Source organism: Megalobrama amblycephala, linkage group LG17 (genome assembly GCF_018812025.1).
Source record: "Megalobrama amblycephala isolate DHTTF-2021 linkage group LG17, ASM1881202v1, whole genome shotgun sequence".
In the NCBI taxonomy this organism is placed as follows: domain Eukaryota; kingdom Metazoa; phylum Chordata; class Actinopteri; order Cypriniformes; family Xenocyprididae; genus Megalobrama; species Megalobrama amblycephala.
This window is the reverse complement of record NC_063060.1, coordinates 15,793,219-15,817,114: the sequence shown is the minus strand read 5'-3', so window position 1 is coordinate 15,817,114 and position 23,896 is coordinate 15,793,219. Positions and strand designations below refer to the sequence as shown.

General features: G+C 36.5%; 1 protein-coding gene across 3 annotated transcripts; it reads left to right on the top strand.

Annotated features, from left to right (window-relative positions):
* Window positions 1-11,304: 11,304 nt before the first annotated feature.
* LOC125251504 (ATP-dependent DNA helicase PIF1-like) lies at window positions 11,305-23,057 on the top strand. Of its 3 annotated transcripts, none has more exons than XM_048164531.1 (13): window positions 11,305-20,724; window positions 20,922-21,043; window positions 21,167-21,326; window positions 21,398-21,435; window positions 21,527-21,625; window positions 21,713-21,796; window positions 21,905-22,001; window positions 22,088-22,173; window positions 22,275-22,355; window positions 22,443-22,500; window positions 22,593-22,689; window positions 22,776-22,828; window positions 22,966-23,057. In XM_048164531.1, exon 1 carries the CDS (start codon window positions 18,312-18,314, stop codon window positions 20,241-20,243), a length of 1,932 nt encoding a protein of 643 aa, XP_048020488.1. In that variant the 5' UTR covers window positions 11,305-18,311; the 3' UTR covers window positions 20,244-20,724; window positions 20,922-21,043; window positions 21,167-21,326; window positions 21,398-21,435; window positions 21,527-21,625; window positions 21,713-21,796; window positions 21,905-22,001; window positions 22,088-22,173; window positions 22,275-22,355; window positions 22,443-22,500; window positions 22,593-22,689; window positions 22,776-22,828; window positions 22,966-23,057. All 3 variants share the same exon structure in this region, with proteins under 3 accessions (XP_048020488.1, XP_048020489.1, XP_048020490.1).
* Window positions 23,058-23,896: the final 839 nt, after the last annotated feature.

The window sequence follows — 23,896 nt, the reverse complement described above, 5'->3', positions numbered from 1 at the left end:
GTGCTGTAATAAGTCTTTTTAAATTCCAATAATTAAAATAAACTAGACTTTAGATTTAAATAGACTCTATATTCATTTCTGTAGTATCCTCACTCAAAGCCTTTGATGGCATCATTCCTCTACCGGATAAACACGGGTGTGCTCATCTGTCCCTGTAACATCAGACAAGATTCACGTTTCCTCTGAGATTTATGTGCTCAAATCTACATTCACATGTTGATGATGTGTTCAACTTGGGTAAAGTTGGTTTTATATTCGCACATTCGGACTTCTGATAAATTCAGACTTTCCAATAAATGTGCAATAAATTAATGTTTGCGAATTTTAAGCAGCGACATGATATTGACAACCAGCGATTGTCAACTTACATTTTTCACAGCCGATCAAAATAGGCAAGTATTGTTTTAATGGCATATTTACTTGTGAATGTCCACTGAATGTCCAATGTAGTGTGATTGACAAGGCTATTGAATACGGCTGTCCGAATGTGCGAATATAAAACCAACTTTACCGAAGTATGTGTTAACTCACTTCTTATCCAATACAAATGTTCCTTAATTTATTAACAATACTAATGGACAAATAAAATAGATTAAACTTGTGTAGTTACTGTAGATTTGTTTATTTACATTATTTTCATTCATGTAGGCTAATGTAAACAGTGTTGACAACAGTGAATAATAGCACACACACATCACTCATAATACATAATCCATCACTCATAAGTCATAATACTTGAAGATGTTCGTGTCAGATGTTAAATAAACATTTAGTAAGCATCTTTAAGATGTATATGGTTTAGAATATGTAAATCCACTTTGGAGAATTAAGGTGTGTTTATCCCATTATCTATACATAATAAATCGTGTTTTTACTGCAAAATCACAACAATAGTGTCTAGCATCTTTACACATTCAGCAGTTTACTCTACAGTAGTTCAGCAAATGTGTTTTTGGTTTTAAATACTCACATTTGACAGCATCCGCGCCGCTTTTCTCCTCCGTGTTCGATTATGACGTATCCTCTCCCGTAGCCTCCTGGGATAGAAAAGTATCCAGCAAGGAATACTTTAGAATCTGGGCGGAAGCAGTAGGCCATCCGGGAACTCCTCGACTACCATTTTATGATTACTTAGGTTTCTGACATACTTAATGGCTCGCCTACTGCTTTTCCCCCATTATAAAGTAGGTGAGTAGGCGGTTTCGGACGCACTTTAAGTAGGCGCACGTCCGAATCTCGTGAGAATTAGTACGTCATGCAGGTAATTTTCGCCTACTCTTTTTGCTTCAGACATACTTATTCGCTCACCTACTGCTTTTCCCCTACTAAATAGTAGAGAAGTAGGCGGTTTCGGACGCAGCCCATGTCTATTTAAAAAAAAAAGAAAAAAAAAGAAAAAAAAAAAAAAAGTCAAAGCTTTCCAAATATCGTTTGCAATTGTAGAATGTTGTGCCCCTTTAAGAATCAACATTCTTGATAAGTTCAATGAAATTGGAGTGGACTTATGAACAAGTTGGTTTTGGTGTAATCATTACCACACTTTAAGCAGCATACATTTTAGATGGTTTTTTGCCATGTACATGCATTTACAAATACCTAAAATTCATCTAGCAAATTAGAGCAACAGTCCTGAAAGATATAGCAATTGTGAATACAAAAATTTAAGTTGAGTACTTTAGTGAACCACAGGTACAAGTAGAAACAAGGGACATGAGTGATGATATTCTCTTTATTTAATTCAGCAAGCAAAATAGCTGGAGCAAGGCTAAATATTCAGTCATTTATAAAATAAATTAGACAAAAAAAAAAAAAAAAAAAAAAAAAAAAAAACCCACATTCAATAATTTCACTTTTGCCATTATGCTCCAGCAACCCCTTCCCCCATGTGGATGCAGATGCATCAGAAAAGTCCTCCAACATAAATTGGTCCAATTCAAGGTCAGTAGGGAACAGTGTGGTGGAGGATTGTGTGGCAGGTGGTGATGGTGCAAGTGTTTTTGAAATGTGTGTGACTCTGCCATTGTGTATGGTCATATTGACTGGGGGTAGTGCTAAAAGTAAATCAATTATGGTGTCTACAGTTGGGTGTTCTGGAAGATTAATTATAGAATTTATGGAGGTGGTTCTCAATTGTTGCTGTTTGAATGTTACTTGCCGTTTTAAATGTAATGTTTCCATATGAGTACATGGTGATGCAGGTGAATTTGTAGTGTATTACATTTGGGGCAGTGAACACGTGACATGGACATGGGCATATTGGTGATTTTGTGTTGTCGTGGGCAGATATGGTGAACATTGATTGTTGCTCTGATGATTTCTGTGGTGATGTTTGTGGAGGTGTGCTGTGCAGTGCAAGTCATGTTAGGCTAAGGGTCTTCTTTTAAAGTGCTGTCTCTGGTACTGGTGATTAGCGGTTTACCTTTAAAATGTCGCACTGACACATTGCTTATGCTATACCAAGAGCCAAATGGTCAAGGTCTTCTCACCCCAATTAGTAAAGTCAATGTGACCAGTGTGGTCAGCAACTCGGTATGTTGCGTTGGGAAGGAGACGTCCATCTTGAATAAAGTTGTATCCTTGACTTTCAATATTGATAATCTGCACCTTTACATTCACCTACAATTGGGAAGTTAAAAAAAAAAAAAAAAAAAAAAAATTTAGTACAGCAGCTGCAAATAGTGGACCTTTGAGGCATCTTGGAAAGTAGATTAAAAAGAATGCAAGTACTTACTCTTTGAAAGTCTTTCAATTTTTAGGACATCACAGAGTGGAAGCACTTTGGGACTTTCTGTGACAGTCAATGTTGTGTTGTAGCTGTAGTCCAGCTCCTTGACAGGTCATTCTTGATCTGAAACTGAAGAGGACTTCTTGAGCTTGATCGGTTCTTGACTGTTGCACAGTGAAGTCATGCAAGTGCACTGGGGTCCTGTTTTTAAAGGTAAGGGGGACAACGATAAAGTTAGTCTCAAGTGCATTAACACAAATTTTAGTAAAAATCAATCTTACTTTTGTGCATTGACGGATTTGAATTCAGAATGCAGCTCTGGTTTAAACACAACCACTCTTCTTATTTTGTGTTTCTCCTGGATTTCTGCCTCAAAATAAGGACGCTTTGCACCCTGTTTCAGGCTTGAAACATTGTGTATATATCCTCTTACAGATTTTTTTTTTTTTGTCATCCATGTCTGTAAAGGAGAATCAAAGTGTTAAAGAGATGAATTTCTCAAGTTTAAAAGTTAAGCATTGGAACCATAAAGACACTGCCTTGCATATACACGTGAGGCTTAAGCTGTGGTTATTGCACCATTAAAAAAAAAAAAAAAAAAAAAAAAGATATCACAACTTTCTATTTTAAGGCAACCAAGTTATACCAGTAACCATTTACAGTGTTTGTATTACCTTTAATTGAAGTTTGGCCATATACCGGGCAAGACCTTGAGTCACTAGGATCTAGAATTTGTGGATTTAGTGATTTAGAAAACAAGACAAATAACACAAAGACTCTTAATATTTTTAGAGTTGAAAATTGAGTGTTACCTTAGCACTGTCTGTAACTCTGGAAGATTTGCCTGGTTTATGAGGCCTCCTTTTTCTGTTAGAGATGTTAAGAGATACATTAAACAAAGGACTGAAAACTAATTTAACATCCACTATTTAAGACTAGATTAACATTTTGAACCTCAGCAATTTGAATAGTCACCTTAAACTTTAGTATTGATTTGGGGCTGGTTTGGATGGTGTAAAATTGGGATAACTTTCTCTGGTGAAGTTGGGTCAAGTTACTGAAGAACAATATAGAAGATAAAGGTGGATATTTAATAAAAACAATACTCGCGTCAAAAAAAAAACGCATGACCTTTCTTAGTCAAGACATGCTTAAGGTTAAACAACATCAAGTTATTGTTTAGAAATACTTTTACTAAATTAATTGAAAGCTAGGTTTGAATATTTTTTTTTTTTTTTTTGCATTTTATGACAAAAAAAGCAAGTACCTGAATATTATAACAATGCAAATTACCTTTCTTCTTCAGTTTTTCAAAAGTACCACAAAACTATGACATGGTATCTAGTTGCGTTTATGTGTACTATTTATATGATATTTAATTTGTTTCACCTGCTTTAATTAAAGTAGGCGAGCGAATAAGTATGTCTGAAGCAAAAAGAGTAGGCGAAAATTACCTGCGTGACGTACTAATTCTCGCGAGATTCGGACGTGCGCCTACTTAAAGTGCGTCCGAAACCGCCTACTTACCTAATATATAATAGGGGAAAGCAATAGGCGAGCAATTAAGTATGTCAGAAACCTCAGTAATCATAAAATAGTAGTCGAGGAGTTCCCGGATGGCCTACTGCTTCCGCCCAGATTCTGAAGTATTCCTTGCTGGATACTTTTCTATCCCAGCAGGCCACGGGAGAGGATACATCATAATCGAACACGGAGGAGAAAAGCGACGCGGATGCTGTCAAATGTGAGTATTGAAAACCAAAAACACATTTGCTGAACTACTGTAGAGTAAACTGCTGAATGTGTAAAGATGCTAGACACTATTGTTGTGATTTTGCAGTAAAAACACGATTTATTATGTATAGATAACGGGATAAACACACCTTAATTCTCCAAAGTGGATTTACATATTCTAAACCATATACATCTTAAAGATGCTTACTAAATGTCTATTTAACATCTGACAGGAACATCTTCTTTAAGTATTATGACTTATGAGTGCTGGATTATGTATTATGAGTGATGTGTGTGTGCTATTATTCACTGTTGTCAACACTGTTTACATTACATGAATGAAAATAATGTAAATAAACAAATCTACAGTAACTACACATAAGTTTAATCTATTTTATTTGTCCATTAGTATTGTTAATAAATTAAGGAACATTTGTATTGGATAAGAAGTGAGTTAACACATCATCAACATGTGAATGTAGATTTGAGCACATAAATCTCAGAGGAAACTTGAATCTTGTCTGATGTCTGGGGAATGATGCCATCAAAGGCTTTGAGTGAGGATACTACAGAAATGAATACAAAGTCTATTTAAATCTAAAGTCTAGTTTATTTTAATTATTGGAATTTAAACAGACTTATTACAGCACTTTTCTGATTCTTGATGTCTGTGCATTTGCTTCAGAGCTTTGGTGGAGCAGGACCTGAAAGAAAAGCTGACGACAGTATTTGTTAGAAAAAAAAGAGGAAAACCTGAAACAAAATAAAAATATATATAAAGTAAGTAACAAAATATAAAGTAAGATCATTTTGTTATTTCTAATACAGAAATGAAATGACACTGTGCTGTTAAAATGACTGCTTTTGTATTATATTTGTGCATTATTGTAGGATGTGAATGTCCTCAGACTGGTGTGAGCAGTGAGGATGGAGAGACACAGCAGATCCTGGAAATGGTTCAGTGCCATGGATGAGATCCTCCATCACTCCTCCTTCCAAGTGACTCGATCAAGGACACACTGGAGGAGACGCTGCAGAGATCGAACCAGCAACCTTCTGCTGACCAGCTCAGTGGTTTAGACCACCACACCACAAAACTAATGAAGCCATGACAAGAATTAGCAATTGAAAAATATGAAATGAAATATGCAAGAAACAGAATGCTGACATGAATTAATTGTAAAATGTTCTAATCTGCTGATGGAGAGCACATGAATGTTTGCAGCAGCCAGATTGTCCTGCACATCTTCTCCCACTACTGCTGCAAGGTTGAGGGGTTCAGGGGTCCATCATCATCATCATCATCATTATCATCATCATCATCATCATCTTCAGCAGTGAGGAACATGATTATGAAGGTGTTCATCAGCTGCTTGATCAGAATAAAGCTACAGAATGGGCACAGCTGTGTTGAGATAACAACAGGACTGTAAATACCTGATTGTTAGATCAATACATTTGAATAAAGCTTTGCTTCATGTGTTGTTGACTTTTATATGCATTTATTTGTCATTATTACTTTTATTAATTCTTTACTTATTAATTATGCTATTATCAGTAAATGTATATATTTTAATAAGCAATGAATTAATGCACGAATTGACTGTAAATGGAGATGTATTCACATCAGCTGTATTTGTCTAGTGTGTGTTCATGCACAGCTGTCATATAACTAAACATTACATTTTGCTTGTTTTATTAAAGAAGTAAAATGAAAAGTAATATAATTAAGTTTTGGTCAGCATTTATCATCATTATTGTATGTAAGTGTTGGGGTGTGTTAGAAAAGCAGTTCATTCTGGTGTAATCTTAATTTTAAGTACTTTTTACTACTTTGAGTATAAAATCAGTCTTCTCCAAAGGCGAGATCTTCGAGCAGCTGCCTGATGTCTTCTTTGGCTTCAGACATTGCTAACACTGAGGAAAACCGCACTAGGTAGGGTTCAGTTACTGGTGCTGTGAGGTGTTGGTGCACCTGTTGCTCATATCTTTATTTTTATTGCAGGATCTACAATTTACATACAAGATCATGGAAAATACCATAGTGTATCTTTAACAATGAACAATAATAATGACAAAAAAACAAAACAAATATGGGTTTGTATACATCATAGTTTGCGATTATATAGGCTACACAGACATAAAGCATGATGACAAGATTAAATATTTTGAATACATTATAATGCATAAAAGTTATTTATTTTTAATTTATAAGCCTGAGGGATGAAACTAAGCTAATTCAACAAGAAAAAGAGGAAAACAAATGAGATTTATGCCACCTTTGCTTGTGGATGGACATTTTTGCATATAAAATAAAGAAATTAACAATATATTCACGCGAATTTGGGTTTTTGTAACAAAAAATAAATCACATTAGTCACTCATATCTTTTCAGTTGTTGCGCTTGCGATAACGTCAACATGGCGGATTATTCTCGGATCTCATTCATACTCAACGAGATTTGGCTGTTAAGTACCTACTCTTTTAGCGCTCGTTAAGTAAGTACTTATTGAAATTAAGTACCTACTCATTGAGTAGGCGGTTTTGGACGCAGCCAGTGTGAGAGAGAGAGAGAGAGAGAGAGAGAGAGAGAGATTTAATTGTAGAATTAACCAGGTGAAAATAATAGAATGTATTTAAGTCATTTAAAAAAAAAAATGTAAAGTTATTTGCAATATATTTTAAAATATTAAATTGGTTCCACGTTAAATATATTTACTACAATTTAAGTGTATTACTTTACAATTACTTTAAAAAAATATATACTTTTTATTACAGTTAGAATATTTGAACATTTCAATAGCATTTAAGCTTATTATTGTTACGTGTAGCTGGTCAAGAGATGAGGCAGATGCGGATTTCCACAATAATATAACACTTTAATCAAACAAGGGCAAGGAACGCTAACATACACATTAAACAACATTCAGAACGGACAAGGAGTGAAGGGAGTGAGTGCCATATAAAGGGAGTGAAGACAATGGAGTCCAGGTGCAGGTGATGAGTGGTGATGAGGAGCTGACGAGGGAAGTGAGTGCAGGTGTAGAAACAGGAGGATCATGGGAAGTGGAGTCCAGGGAAACAAGGGATCTGTAACAGTACTCACTCCCGGGCGCCCTGGAGACCTCATGCAGGTGCAGGGAGAGGAGCGGACAGGAACGGAGGTCTCCAGGGTGGATCCATGAACCATGGCGGGTCTGGAGCCGTGGGCAGCCATGGCGGGTCTGGAGCCGTGGGCAGCCATGGCGGGTCTGGAGCCGTGGGCAGCCATGGAGGGTCAGGTGCAGCGGGCTGCCATGGAGGGTCAGGTGCAGCGGGCTGCCATGGAGGGTCAGGAGCCCTGGTGGGCTCTGGCGCTTCCGAAACCCCGCCCAGGAGTTCCCCACCCACAGGTACCGGAACGGGTACTAGGCCCCCCCCCAAAAAAATACATGGGGAATTTAAGGAAAGTCTTTAAAAGTCTGAGGAAGGGATAGTTTCTGTGGGCAGGAGTGGGCTTTAGGGCGGTGGAGCATGGAGCCGAGGGCTCGGCGGCGGCTGGAGCTGAGACTGGAGATGCTGGCTCGGCGGCTGAGACTGGAGATGCTGGCTCGGCGGCTGAGACTGGAGATGCTGGCTCGGCGGCTGAGACTGGAGAACTTGGCTCGGCGGAGATTGGAGAACTTGGCTCGGCGGAGAAGTCTATCAGCCAGGCCGCATCACTGGGCGGCTTGTGTGAGGCTGGCAGAGGTTTGTAATCCATTCCCTCATACACAATTAGAATCCCCGTAGGGGGAGCGGGCTCTGGAGAGACGGGAGCGGGCTCCGGAGAGACGGGAGCGGGCTCCGGAGACACTGGAGCGGGCTCCGGAGACACTGGAGACACTACAAATGATTTACTTTTAGCACTACCACCAGTCAACATGACTATACACAATGGCAGAGTCGCACACAAACTTACACCATCACCACCTGCCACACTGTTCCCTACTGACCTTGACTTGGACCAATTTATGTTAGACTTTTCTGATGCTTCTGCATCCTCATCCATCCCTCCACCATGCCATACACATCTCAACCTTCCATACCACCCACATCCACCTCTCCACCTACCATGCCATACACATCTAAACCTTCCATACCACCCACATCCACCTCTCCACCTACCATGCCACGCACAAAATTCCAAAAATTCACTGAAAAGACTTGGCTGTCTGCTGAGAGGTGGTGTATGCATGTTCATTTATTGTAAAACTACATGTGCTGTATGCACGTCTGTGTTTAATCGAAGTATGTATATCTATATCATGTTTCAGGGTGTTTAGTTGAAGTGCTGGAGTGTATCTTATGTAAAGGCAAGAGTGTAATATTCTGTGTATGTGTATAAACATATAATTTTTTTATTATTTTTTTTTTTTTTCTAAAATGATTATTGAATATTTGAGTCTTGCTCAAGCTACTTTTTTGTTTCATTAAAGAGATCTGCTTTCTGCTTTTATGTCCCTTATTTCTCTATAACCTTGATCACAACACATTTTAAATCTTATACTGGTAATTATTCCAGTGTTCTTGTTGCTGTTGTCGTCACATTTCCTTGTATCGTTAAAAAAAATGTGAAGACGTGTTAAAATATAGGGAATTTTAATATTATAAAATTGTATACTTTATAAAAATCCTAGAGTACATTAAAGTAAAGCTCTATAAGGAATGTTAACTTCTCGGTTTATTTCAAAGCTTTGACTATCAGTGTCCATTTTTTATCCTCTTGTCTGACACTATACAGTGCTCAGTTTCACAGATAGGACTCTGCATAATGCTAAATCATTGCTTAATCAATTAGGATGTTTAAACAACTTTTTAGAGGTAATGAAAAAAAAAAAACTTTTTCTCTATGCACTGACTTGATTTGTATCATAGTATTAATAGGTTTTGATTTGTCACTTTTTTTACTTAAAATGATGAAGTAATTCCATCTAGGTTAGTATTTGTCAACTTGTCTGTGCATTTAAAACTTCTGCTTCAGGTTGATTGCAACACTTTATATTAAGGTTTAATATATTAGCATTTGCTAAAGCAGTAATAAAAAAACCATGGGTCTCATTCACGCAAGGCATGTATGCAGAAATTTGAATGATTTTAAAGACAAATGATTCATTAATTTTGTAATTAAATATATTCTAAATGAACAAAGAAATATAAGACACATATAACCAATTGTATGCAAAAATCACTGTATGGCCTTATGTTAAGATACATTTCATCCTTACACAACTAATATGTAGCATTAAATGTAATGACCTATAATCCATATATAAAATTATACACCAAATATTAAATATAATTTAATGTAGTCTTGAATACATTTCTTCATATACAGTTAAAAAGTAAGAAAAGCTGCGTCATGTTCAGCTGTGAGGTTTCTCTGAAACAGCTTAAATATATAACCATGTTTAATTTCAGCCCATTAAAATGCAAGCCCCAAAAATACAAGCATGGTTAATGCAATGCACATTTTTTGTACAATTCAACATGCTTTTTGTTTCAAAAACATATGGCATTATATTATGTCCATAAAAATAAAAAGGAAAAAATGTCAATGGTGTAGATGATTATAGTACTCAATGTCTGCATATAGTCTGAAATCTATAAACCATTCTTGTAATAAATATTTCAAATTTGAATTATTTTAATCAAATTAAACACAAAACAGATAAGGATACATCTAACAATAACTCAATAAAGGTGAATGGTAACAAACAGATAAGATTAAACAAAGTACAACAAGTGGCTCTGTAATAGGCTCATTCAATGGCTTTCAATGCGATGCTCTTAAAGCCCTGACTTATCAAGCACTTTGTTTGATGAATGCAATATTTACAGATTCTTGAAATGCAATGAAGTCATTACTTCCTCCATATACCCATCATGAGATTGCTCCACAAACTCTTATAAAGAAATGTAAGACTGATTAAGGTAATGTACATTAAATGTATTCTAAGTTGTTACTGAAAACATTTTCTAATTTTGTGATTTGATAATTTCATTTTACTGCTTTCCCCCCTTCTACTAACAGATAACTGCAACCTTGTCACTACTTTTTTTTTTTTTTTTTTTTTTTGTACCTAGGATGTGCCACACTGGATTCTAACCCATGACCTGAAAAGTCCAGGGTTTGTTTTTCACCACACTACACCACTTACAAGACCTCAGATCAAAGGTGAGAATGTTCACACACAAGGATTAGTTCATATGCTTGCCAATTAATAATAATCAATCAGCACCTGATCTCAATTAGCAGGAACTAAGGGAGAGGAAAGGGTATTGTGTTACTTTTGTCTTCCTACAGCAGGTAAGATTGTGTCAGAACTTGTTTTTAAATTCACTTTATTTATTTGTTTTTCTTAAAATCATTTAATATATAAAACAGTGCTTCAAAATAAAGCAGTTGTATTACAAAAGAGTTTAAAACATCTACATTTTGAGCATTGTTTGCAATGAACATTTAGTGACAATGGCTGCTTTGAAATGTTTGTGTTTTAAACTAATTGAAAGTTTCGTTATGCTCATGTATACTTTGTACCAATTCTGCTATTTTTTTGATAACTAAATGTGTATAGTAAATCCATGTAGTTTAGCATTTGTTAATCTTGTTGGTAAATCACTTTTTTTTTTTCAATGATTGATTCAAATTGATTGTATGTTGTGACAGGAACTGTTCACAAGGTTTAGATTAACATTAATTGATAATGTTTATGTAATGTTAGATAATGTTGATGTTTATTGTGCTTCTTTACAGTTTTACGTTTTGAAAAATATTTAATGCATGTTGAGATTAACATTAGCTAAGTTTAAAAAAAGCTGTAGAGCTATTGTTCATTGTTAGTTCATATTAACTAATTTAATTAACAAATTAAACTTTATTGGGTTAAAGGGTTACCATTAGAACTCTGGATTTTTTTTTTTTTTTTAAATATAAGGCTGACTAGTATGAACATTGTATATGAGTCAAATATGAATAAGGGCTTTCAAGCATCAAAACAATAAGTGTACTACTATTTTGAGTTGTTGTTGTTTTAAATGCATCTGAATTGGTCATGTTTAATGAGTTTGTTTCTTAGCAAAAATTAAATCATACATGTTTACCACGATTTACATAAGGCACCCACTAAAATGTCATTCAATGTAACAATATTTTCAGGGATGTTTAGAACAACAACAACAAAAAGATTTATGCCATATTAAAGACTAATTACATTAACCCCCAAATGCTAATTACTTAATACATAAAGGTTAAAATAGATGTTTCAGTTTGTACATTTTATTCTTCCAGAACATATTTTAAATATTAAAGTAGATGTTTTACTTGCATTTACTGTGCTTTATATGTATATAAAATCACTTTTGTATATTTCTATTAATGTGGCCATCTGAATGTCTTTGACCCATATATAAAATGGTACTGTTCAGTTATATGAAAATGGAAATGGTAATGCATACCTGACTAACTTTTTTTTGAATTATTTCTCCATGTGATGGTGGATTTGGAAGAGTTCAAGTTGAGGCAAGTTAAAATTTTACTTTTACTAAAGCTGAGGGTATACAGACCACATACTTGCAGTCTCATAAGTTAATTTTCAACACCTTTGTCTTGTCAATTACGTAAGTATTTGTTTACATTGCTGCTGGTGAAGTACTGAAATTTAGGCTTCAGAAAGTATATATATATATATTATACTAAATGAAAAGTTAGTGCATATCTAACTATGCTTTATTTCTTTGTGGTGTGGTGTATTGGTAAAAGACTGCAAGTTGAGGTAAGTGAGAAATTTAAGGTTTTTCTTATTAAAAAGTTTTACCATGCATGGCTAACAAGACTTCTGTTTCATGTGTGCTGGTGCATTGGTTAAAAGACTGCACATTGAGGCAAGTAATTTTTATGTATTATTAAAAAGTAGTAAATTAATGTAAAAATTGAGGTTGACAGTCCTATAATTCAGTTATTTCTTGATGTCAGACTTTTATTAAAAAAAAATATATATATATTTGTAGTGTTTGAATGGCAAGCATTACCCACTTGTGTTGTCTTATCTCATATTTATATGTAATTTTTTTGGTTTGTTTTTTACAGATGCCACGGCCAAAGAAGAGGTCTGCAATAGCCAAGAGGCTATATGCAGAACGACGTGTGACAGAGGCTGCACGCTTCCTCTTAAAACAAGTCAAGCAGAGGCTGCACCGCTTCCTCTTAAAAGAAATCAAGCAGAGGCTGCACAGCTCCCTCTTAAAATAAGTAGAGCCGAGGTATCGCCACTTCCTCGTAAAACTAAGGTAGACTTGTCAGGAATTGCTGGCAAGTGCCATTGTGCAAAACCCAAGCAGGTTCCACTCCGTCCTGCATTAAAACGGGTAGAGGCTGCACCGCTCCCTCTTAAAACAAGTGAAGCCGAGGTTTCGCCGCTTCCTCGTAAAAAAATGGTAGGCTTGCCTGATGCAGGCAAGCTGTGGAAAACTGTGAAAAACCAATCGAATACCAAATCAATAACCCAATCAATAACCCATCCAAACCCAATGAACATATATATGAACTCTGAACCAAACTGTGAAATTTCTAGAAATGTACATGAAAATGCTTTGAATACTTTTCCTACATGTGTTGAATATCCACAGAAACCAGTGCTAAAAGGTTCATTCCATCAAGGTGATGTCCGCTTTGGAGATTTCCGCAACAGACAGTGTGGTGCCATCAGTCTGACTGCAGTGTTGACAAGCAAGATGAAGAATGTGCTGACCTGGACAACACAAGATCTTGATAGTGTTTTGGTGGCAGGAACAAACCTTTATAAGTCTCTGAGAAACCAGGGTAACATAAATGACCAGGAAGTCATGGGTAGGCATTACATTGCAGTCCATGAATTACCAACGAGACATGTGCTGGGTAATACTGTATTTTCCATAGAGTATGCAGAGTCTCTCACTGGATTTGTTAATGTTGATGACTATGATGAAACCTTAATCAATGTGGCCATGCCACTTGATGTAGCTCTTCAGCAAGCTCTACTGAGTGCCGATGCTTTCCTTTTAACTATTTGTGCCAACACGTGCAGTTATTAAGGAGGGCTCATGGTATGCCTTTGTTGATTCTCATGCTAACAAAACAGAGACAAGTTGTGTTGCTTATCACAGCACCATAGAATCTTTGTACAACTACATTAATGAGATTGCACAGTTATTTTGGGTACATGGGCCACGATTTGAGATAACTGGAGTTTTGGTTCATACAGATGCTGAAGTTTCTCACTTCCTGGAGGCAGACCGCAGCATTTTTCCATGCTCTTCTGGTAAAGCGCTTTACAGTGAAGTCCTTAAAGGCACTCACAAGGTATGTGACTCTGTAACGACTCTGGTGAGGTCATCAGAATTTGAAGTACCTGAAGCTGCAAATGCAAGCACTAACCTTCCAATGCCACAGCCAGTGTGTAATGTGTCGTCAAGTAAAGGAAAAATGGGGAGAAGAAAAAAGCAGGATGGAGTTTTGGTTCATGCAGGTGATGAAGATTCACACTTGCTGGAAGCAGATGGCAGCAGTTTTCCATGCTCTTCTGGTAAAGCACTTTACAGCGAAGTCTTAAAAAGCACACATAAGGTTTGTAAATCTGTGACAACTGAGGTAAGGTCATCTGAATTTGAAGTACCTGAAGCTGCAAGTGCAAGCACAGACTTTTCGATGCCACAGCCAGTGTGTAATGTGTTGCCTAGTAAAGGAAAAATGGGGAGAAGAGAAAAGCAGGATGGACAGGTCACTGAGAAATGGGTTGAAAATGTTGTAGCAGACGACATAATTATTGACGTTTCTATTCCAGAAGTATATTTTTCTCCTTTAACCCATAAAGATCAGCAAGCTTTATGTGAACTTGTGCTTCTGACAAATGATGGTAACAGTGACTGCGATGGCATAACACACTTTGGTCCCATTGCAGGTCCATGTCAGACAAAGAGTATCAAACCAGATGGCAACTGCTTTTTCAGATCACTGGCATATGCAATATGTGGAAGTGAAGACAAGCATTTGAAGATTCGCCGTGCAGTGGTCAAACACCTGAAAATGAACACTTCAATATTTCAGAGGTATGTGAGAAGTGAGTATACTTCAGTAGAGGACTACTTGACACAATCGAGAATCTTTTATTCTGGGTCATGGGCAACTGAAATTGATATCTTTGCTGCTTCTAATCTGTTTAATACAACCATAATGACTTTTAATGATGACCGATGGAATGCACACAAACCTACTGAAGAGGTAATTACAAATAAAGTAATATATCTGAAACACTGTAATGGTAATCATTATGAAGTTGTGACGTGTGTTAAGCACAGAGATCAAGACGTTTGCGCAGGAACATGTGGGAATGTCACTTTAAATGAGGTGAGAAAGCCATGTCTGCGTAAAAGGAAGGTATGTGATGCTGCAGAATCTTCCACAACTAAGAGTGACCGGGACAGATACTTCAATGACAGTGAGTACAGACAGAAAAAACTGAAGTACTTTAAATCAAAATACGGCATTGATACTGATTACAGGGGGAAAAAACTTAAGAAGCTTTATGAAAAATATCACAGAAGTGGTGAGGTTAAGGTGTCCAAATGTGAAAGTTCTAAGAATAAGTATTCAAGCAACATTGAATTTCAGAAACGTGTTTGCCAGTATTCTCAAATGAAATATAAAAATAATGTCTCATTTCAGGGAAGTGTATGGGAATATTCGAAGAAGAAATATCTTCAAAACCTGGCCTTTAAAAAGAGACTGTGTGAGTATACCAAGATGAAATATCTTCATGACCCAGCCTTTAAAGCAAAGAAGTGAGTATTCTAAGAAGAAATACCATGAAAATTAGGACTTTCGTTTAAGTAAAATACAAAAGGGTTCTGAAATGTATGCAAGAAAGAAAGAACAGAAAGACATTGATGTTACTATTGCCAGATTTCGTAAAGAAGTGAGTAGAGGTCCAGTGTTTGTTTGCTGTGTTTGTCACCGTTTACTTTTCAGAAAGCAGGTTAGACCATGCAGAACAAAATGCTATGAAGACAAAGGAGAACCCATTGCTGCTTTGGTGAGAAGATGCATCACACTGAGGTATGTGCATGTTTGTGGTGGAAAATGTGCTAATTCTTCTTGTTGTTCTCCAGATTGCAAATTGTGGATCGAAAATGTGTCATCGAAAAGTCCTTTGTGGAAAGTTGCCTGAAGAGAGTGTTGCCAACAATATGCATGTGGTGGACATTCCAAATCAACTGAAGTGTCTTAACTCCTTGGAACAACATCTTGTTGCACGCAACATTGCTTTTATGAAGTTACTCTGTCTTCCACGTGGAAAACAAAATGGCTGCCATGGACCTGTAGTATGTGTTCCTGTAAATACAGCAGATGTGTCTAATATTCTTCCACGGAATGAATGTGATGACAATATGATCCGGATCAAACTGAAGAGCAAGTTAACCTACAAAGGGCATTATGAGTACAAGTATGTACACACTGATCATGTTAGAAATGCTCTGAAATGTTTGATCAGATGCAATAAGTGGTACAAAGATGTGGTGATTAATGAACAGTGGATCAACTCTTTGAATGAACTGGAAGAGAATGTTGCTGATGAAATGGAAGAACAAGATGTAGTTGAAAAGAGTAAAGAGGAAAATGACCCTGAAGAACAGCAAGAGGAAGACTTGACTTACATCAAAGAGCAAAGTGGTCTTTTGTCAGACTCATGTTTACAACCTGTGTATCTTGGTTCAGAAATAATTGATCAGCATTTTGAAGATGTGTTTAATGTGGCACCAGCTGAAGGTAACAGTCCAGTTAAATTACTATCTGATAAAAGCAATGAAGCAAAATGTTTCCCTGTTCTCTTCCCAACTGGTGGTCCAACATTCCACGATGAGAGGGAGGAAAAAATTACACTGTCACGTTACCTCAATGCACGGATCCTCAACGCAGATGGACGTTTTGCAAGGAGCACAGACTTCTATGCACAATATATGTCGGAGTTGGATCAAATTGTATCTAATGTTTCCATTGCTTTGCGAAAAGGGTCAGACAAGAGGTTGTTAAAAGAAGTAACATCCGACATGCTCACAAACCCAGAGTCATTGGCTAAAATGTTGAATTATGATGAAGGATACAAGTTTTTGAGACCAGTCCGTGGAACGCCCCCCTATTGGCAAACCACTCAAAAAGACCTTTTTGCACTCATAAGACAACTAGGTATTCCGACTTTCTTTGCATCCTTTAGCTCTGCAGATCTCCGATGGCCTGAAATGATCAACACCATCCTGAAGCAAGAAGGGAAAAATTTCAATGTTGATGAGCTTGACTGGTCTGAGAAATATGGACTGATTAGATGAAATCCAGTCACTGCAGCAAGGATGTTTGATTATAGATGGCATTGTTTTTTGAAAGATGTCATTATGTCGCCCGCTCAACCTATTGGAAAGATAAAATACTACTTTTATTGTGTAGAATTTCAACAGCGTGGCTCTCCTCATGTTCATTGTCTGTTTTGGATTGAAAATGCTCCAAAGTTAAATGAAGACAATGATTCTTTGGTTGCTGCTTTCATAGATTAATACATCACTTGTGAGACACCAAGTGAAGATGACACTGAACTGTATGAGACTGTAAACAGTGTTCAGAAGCACAGCAGCAGACATTCTAAGACCTGCAGGAAGAAAAAAACAGTTTGTAGGTTTAATTTTCCACGACCACCATCTAGCCGTACCTTTGTAACAAGGGCTATTCGAGATGATTTGAAAGGCAATGATGGAAATGAGACTGCAAGTGCAATTTTGAAGAAAATCAAAACTGCGTTGACGGATTCTGAAGTCAATTTTGATTCAACAGATGCATTTTTTCAATCCATTGGAATTAATCAAGCTGTGTTTGAATAAGCATACAAGAAATGTTCCAAGAAGAAAAGTATCGTCTTGAAACGAAATCCAAAAGATGTTTGGGTAAACCAATATAACAAACATTTATTGCGTGCATGGCAGGGCAACATGGATATCCAGTATGTCACAGATGCTTACTCAGTAGTGGTTTATATTATTAGTTACATCACAAAAGCGGAACAAGAAATGGGATTGTTGTTGCAACGTGCACAAAATGAAGGTATGAATGGAAATCTTGAAGCAAGATCAGCATTAAAAATGTTGGGAAGTGTATATCTACACAACAGAGAAATTTCTGCACAAGAGGCAGTGTATCGACTAACGGATATGCACTTGAAAGTATGCTCTCGCAAAATCCAGTTTATTCCAATTGGAATGGACCCTGTAAAGATGAGTTTGCCTTTACGTGTTCTCCAAAACAAAGATGACCAGTCTGGTGAAGAGAGTTGTTTTTGGATGAATAGTCTGGTTGATCGGTACAAGAATAGACCAAAAACGCAACAGTTTGAGATTCTGTGTCTCGCCAGCTTTTGTTCAGAATACAGGATATTGTCAAAATCTGAGCTTACTTCACAAAACAAATCCTCCAAAGAAAAAGTGAACAAGCTTAACAACAACTGTGGTTATATGATACGAAGAACTCGAACCGATCCTGCAGTGGTAAGGTATCCAAGATTTTCATCGTCAAAAGATCCAGAGAAGTACCATCATTCAATGTTACAACTTTTTTTACCACATTACGAAGATTGTCAGCTGAAGCCTGAGAATTTCCACACTTATGAAGATTTCTACAACAATGGTGCTGTGAAATGTGGTAGTAATGTGACAAAAGTAAAATGCATTGTTGATTCTAATCGAGCAATGTTTGAAAAGGAAAGTGACAAAATAGACAGAGCTCAACAGCTCTTGGAACAGGGTGTTGATTTGGAAGATGCTTGGGCCGCATTGTGTCCTGAAACAGCGTCATGAATGTATCGAACTAATGAAGAATAACATCCTTCCTGATGAAGATGAGTCTGACACGCTTATTCCAGATCTTGTAGCAAACCCTCGAACAGCATTCACAATTGAGACCAGCAATGCTACAATGTCTAGAGATGAAGCATTGTGTTTACTAAGATCATTAAACACTAAACAATCTGCAATATTTTACAAAGTTCGCAAATGGTGTCTACAAAAACTGCTTGGAGAAAACCCTGAACCATTTCGCTTGTTTGTTACTGGTGGAGCAGGCACAGGAAAAAGCCATTTAATCAAAGCAATCTACTATGAATCTTCTAGGCTCTTATCCAAGCTGTCTGAAAAGCTTGATGATAGGAGTGTAATTTTTTTTTTTTTATGTGCATCAACTGGAGTAGCAGCATTCAACATTGGCGCTGCCACCATCCACAACACTTTTTCAATTGGTGCTAATGTCAAACTGCCGTACCAACCGCTAAGTGATGACAAAATCAATTCTCTTCGATCCAAAATGGGATGTTTGCAGATTTTGATTATGGATGAAGTATCCATGGTTGACCATCACTTTTTGTCATATGTTCATGGGAGATTGAGACAAATCAAACAAACTGGTGACTACTCCCTCTTTGGTAAAGTAAGTCTCATAGCTGTTGGAGATTTTTATCAGCTGCCACCTGTTAAGGGAACTCCACTCTATGCTGATACAAAAGGAGTGAACCTTTGGGACAATAACTTTGAAATTGCTGAATTAACTCAAGTTGTTAGACAACAAGATGTATCTTTTGCTGAAACCTTAAATCGTCTGAGAGTTCGTAAAAAAAATGAACCTCTAAGCTCAAGTGACATCAACATGTTGAAGCAACGTGAAACAGGAGAAGAATGCAGTGATGTTCATATATTTCCTACAAATGAAGAGGTTGATAAATACAATATTCAGAGACTAAATGAGGTTTGTCCTGACGCAATCAGTATTCAAGCTCAAGATTTTGTGAGAAATCCAAAAACTGGAAGGATTGAAGAAAAAGCTGGATTTCATACAAGAGTTTTCAACTCCTGTTTGGATAAATGTGTTTCCTTGGGTGTTGGAGCAAGAGTTATGTTAAAGAAAAACATTGATGTTTCTGATGGACTTGTCAATGGAGCCTTTGGTACAGTTGTCCACATCAGCAGAAGTCAAAAACAGCCAGATGAGGATGATGATTTTCCATCAGCTATTCATGTGGAATTTGATGATCCAAATGTGGGTAAAATTCAGAGATCCAAACAACGACACACATTTTCCCAAAATTCTACAGTTATTGAAGTGCAAGAAGATCAAGTCACAAATGACGGTGGTTTAAGACGTCAATTTCCACTTAGATTGGCATGGGCATGTAATGTTCACAAAGTGCAAGGACTCACAGTAGATAAAGCTGTCGTATCGCTTGAGAAGATCTTTACTTCAGGACAAGCATATGTTGCATTGAGTCGTGTGAGAACTCTCAATGGACTAATAATTCAAAACTTCAAGGAGTCTGCCATATACTGTAATGATAAAATTGAGTTGGCAATGAAATGTATGCCAAAATTTCCTTTGGAAAATTACAGTTTCACAAAGACACCTGGTATATTTACAATTGCTCTTCATAATGTACAAAGTCTTCAAGCTCATGTTCAAGATATTCAAGCTCACAGACAACTTATGAATGCAGATTGTATTTGTTTAACTGAAACGTGGCTAAAAGTTGAAGACGAAGTGCAGATACCGGGATTTATCTTCAAGCATAATCCAAGAGCTAGGTGCTATGACAACAGCACTCCACTTTTCACTCATTTAAAACAACAGCGAGGAGGTGGAGTTGCACTTTACTCTTGTGAGAACCTGCTTTCTCAAGTCGTCATTCCAGAACCTTGCAATTTGTAATGTCTATACTTCTCAGTTCCACATATCAGTTTGAATGTTGCTCTGCTGTACAGGCCTAATTCATATCAAATTGACATGTTTCGACAAAATATGTTACATGTCATTGCTGAGCTGGAAAAACATCCAGGAAAGAAGGTAATTATGGGAGACTTCAATGAGGACATCTTAACATCATCTTCAATTGCGACGTTAATGGAACTCCATGGATACAGTCAACATGTGCAATATCCTACAACTGAAAAAGGTACGTTAATAGACCATGTCTACATTAAAGATGCAGAGCATGTTACAATTGAAATTGTTTCAACCTATTATAGTTATCATGAAGCAGTACTAGTTTCAGTAAGGTAATATATTGATGTTTCTGATGCATATTGAAGACCATTTAACTGCATTCTTTTCTTTTCTCTGCCCCTACTGTGCTACACTCACTCTGAGATTGAGATCCCCAAAGTCCTGTACAAGTTTGCAAATAGAAAAGGTACGTTATTAGACTATCAAACTGTTCTTTTTTTTTTTTTTTTGAAAATGCAGCTGTTTAATTTCTGAAAGTGTACTAGTGTTACAAAGCTCAAGTAAGGTACTATATCTGAATTATGCAACACACTGAACTGAGAAGTTTGTATCACTACATTGTCTGTTCTCTTTTTGTCCATACCATGTCACACCCATCTCGAGATTCTAAGTTCCACGGAGTCCTGGCCATTCCATACCAAGTTCTATTCAATGATCATCGTGCACGATCCTACATCTCCCATAATTGCTCTTCTTTCTGGAGCTCCAAAGCTCATCCAGCCAAGGTTTGTTAGATTCAATTTATGCTTTCCCCCTTTTTTTTTTTCTTTTTTTTTTCTTTTTTTTTTTTTTATTAGACCGGTTTTCAATTTTTAGCTGAAAGATTTTCAATCTAATTTCTTCTATAGCCAAAGCCATCCAAACAACACTGGATGCTTCCAAACAGCATAGGAAGCATCCACAAAGACTGCCTGCATTCCTCTAGTTGTTTCATAACAACGCAATGAAGTTACTACGACTACATGAAAACAAACATGTAGAAACAAGTAGAAAAGCCCACATAAAAGGGTAAGTTGACATGCTTGTCCTTGTGTACATTAAAAAAAATATATTTTAATCAACTAAAAATATATTTTCAGATTCACTGCATAAGCTTATACATATCCACTGACAAACGGTAAGCTAACACACTCTACATTAGTAGCAAAATGTTGTGTAAACCATTCACTTATGAAACAGTTCATATTCAATGAATGTAATACTTTCAGAGTTCTAAAAGGCACTGAAGTTATAACTTACTCCATATACCCTTCACAAGATTCCCTGTCCCATTAACTCATATAAAGTAGCACACAACTGATAAAAAGGTAAGTTCAATTGTGTAATGTCTGCAATACTTGAAAATTTTCTATTTCAGTTCTGATTAACCTACCAACTGAATAATCTACTAACAGTACACTTTCAGATTTGCACTGCATCAAAATTACTGTTATTGTGATGACAACACCCCTATACAAATCTCCACTACTGGCAAAAAGGTAAGTTAACAGACATTACTGTGTAAGTTTAACTGCAGAAAATGTCTTTGTGTAAACTCTGCACTTTTTAATCAAGCAGTTCATGTTCAGTGAACGTTATCTTTGCAGATTTCTGAAAAGCACTGAAGCTATAACTTCCTCTGTATATCCATGATATTGTTCTCCATAAATTGGTTTTATAAAGCACTGCACAACTGATAAAAAGGTACATTTAATTGTATAATGTCTACAAAACTTGAACTGACACTTTCCTTCAAGCACTGATTAATCTACTAAGGATACACTTTTCAGATTTGTGCAACTCGATAACAAATGATAATATTCTGAGGTCCACAAACACTTTCCACTACTGACAAATTTCCACTACTGACAAAAAGGTAAGTGTCTACATTACTTCCAAAAATGTATCTTTGTTTAAATCCTTTACCTTTACCAAGCATTCCATGTTCAATGAATGCTATTTATTTATTTTTTTCAGATTTCTGAACTGAAGCCATATTTTCCATGAGATTGTTCTCCATGAATTGTTTTTATAAAGCTGCACACAACTGATAAAAAGGTACATTTTAATTTTGTAATGTCTTCAAAATTTAAACTGACACTTTCCTTCAAGCACTGATTAACCTACTGACAATACACTTTTCAGATTTGTGCAACTCGATAACAACTGATGATATTCTGAGGTCTCTACTACTGGCAAAAAGGTAAGCTAACACTGTCTACATTACTTTCAAAGTGTTTTGTATAAACCCTATACCTTCAAGCAGTTCATGTTCAATTAATGTAATCTCTGCAGATTTCTGAAATGCTCTGAAGCCATAACTTCCTCTATATATCCATGTGATTGTTCTCCATGAATTGTTTTTATAAAGCAGTGCACAACTGATAAAAAGGTAACTTTAATTGTATAATGTCTACAAATCTTAAACTGATACTTTACTTTGAACACTGATTAACCTACCAACAATACATTTTTCAGATTTGTTTCTTCTCCATGAACTCCTATAAAGAAGTGTACAACTGATTAAAAAGGTATTGTACATTTAATATATTCCAAGTTGTTACTGAAAACATATATATATTATGTGATAACTCTTTATTTATTGCTTCCCCCTTTTTACAATCAACAACAACCTTGTCAACTTTCAATTCACAAAATGTCCTGAAAGAACTCTACACTGATGCAGGCAGTCAACAGTCAGTGAAGTTATTTCAAAAAATGAATACATAATAGGGCTGCACGATATATCGCATGAGATTGTCATGCGCATTTCGTCAGTAAAGCCGGTTCCCTGATTACTGCTAAATCACCATCACCTGCTTTCAAATGGAGCGGCATTTAATAGACCGAACCGTAGTTCACTGAAAAGCCACGCAATATCGCGTTCATTATCGAAGGCGATTCATCTGCGATATGAACGCAATACATCTGCGATATGAACGCAATACATCTGCGATATGAACGCAATACTGCGTGGCTTTTCAGTGATCTACGGTTCTGTCTATTAAATGCCGCTCCATTTGAAAGCAGGTGATGGAGATTTAGCAGTAATCAGGGAACCGGCTTTACTGACGAAATGCGCGTGACAATCTCATGCGATATATCGTGCAGCCCTAATACATAATCTCCACATTAACAATGTTTAATGGCTAGCATGTACTATATTTGGCCTATGTATACTTGCTGAAATATGTGCCAGCCAAAGGAGGATGGCCTGCCCCTGCTGAGTCTGGTTCCTCCCAAGGTTTCTTCCATTACCACTCTGCTGATTATTCTCCACAACTATGTCCATGATATCTCATTATTTTGCCCATGATGTTCCACCTTACTATCTATGGGAGTTTTTCCTTGCCACTGTCGCCTTTTGGCTTGCTCACTGGGGTTTAAGGCACAATATTTTCAAAGAAAATTGAATAAAGAATGTAAATGTATAAAGAATGTAATAAAAAGATTCAACTTTGTTTCTAGTTATATACTTCTATTTACTCTATCAATTTTCTCTCTGTTGAATGGATATAGACGCTACTTGGTGTATTAATTGCCATTCCAACACATTAACTTGGTGTCTTTAATAAAAAAGTATGTCATAAAAGTGGTCC

What these genes read in the sequence shown, in the direction of transcription:
- LOC125251504 (XM_048164531.1), top strand. Translation starts at nt 18,312, where the DNA reads ATGCTTGGGCCGCATTGTGTCCTGAAACAGCGTCATGAATGTATCGAA.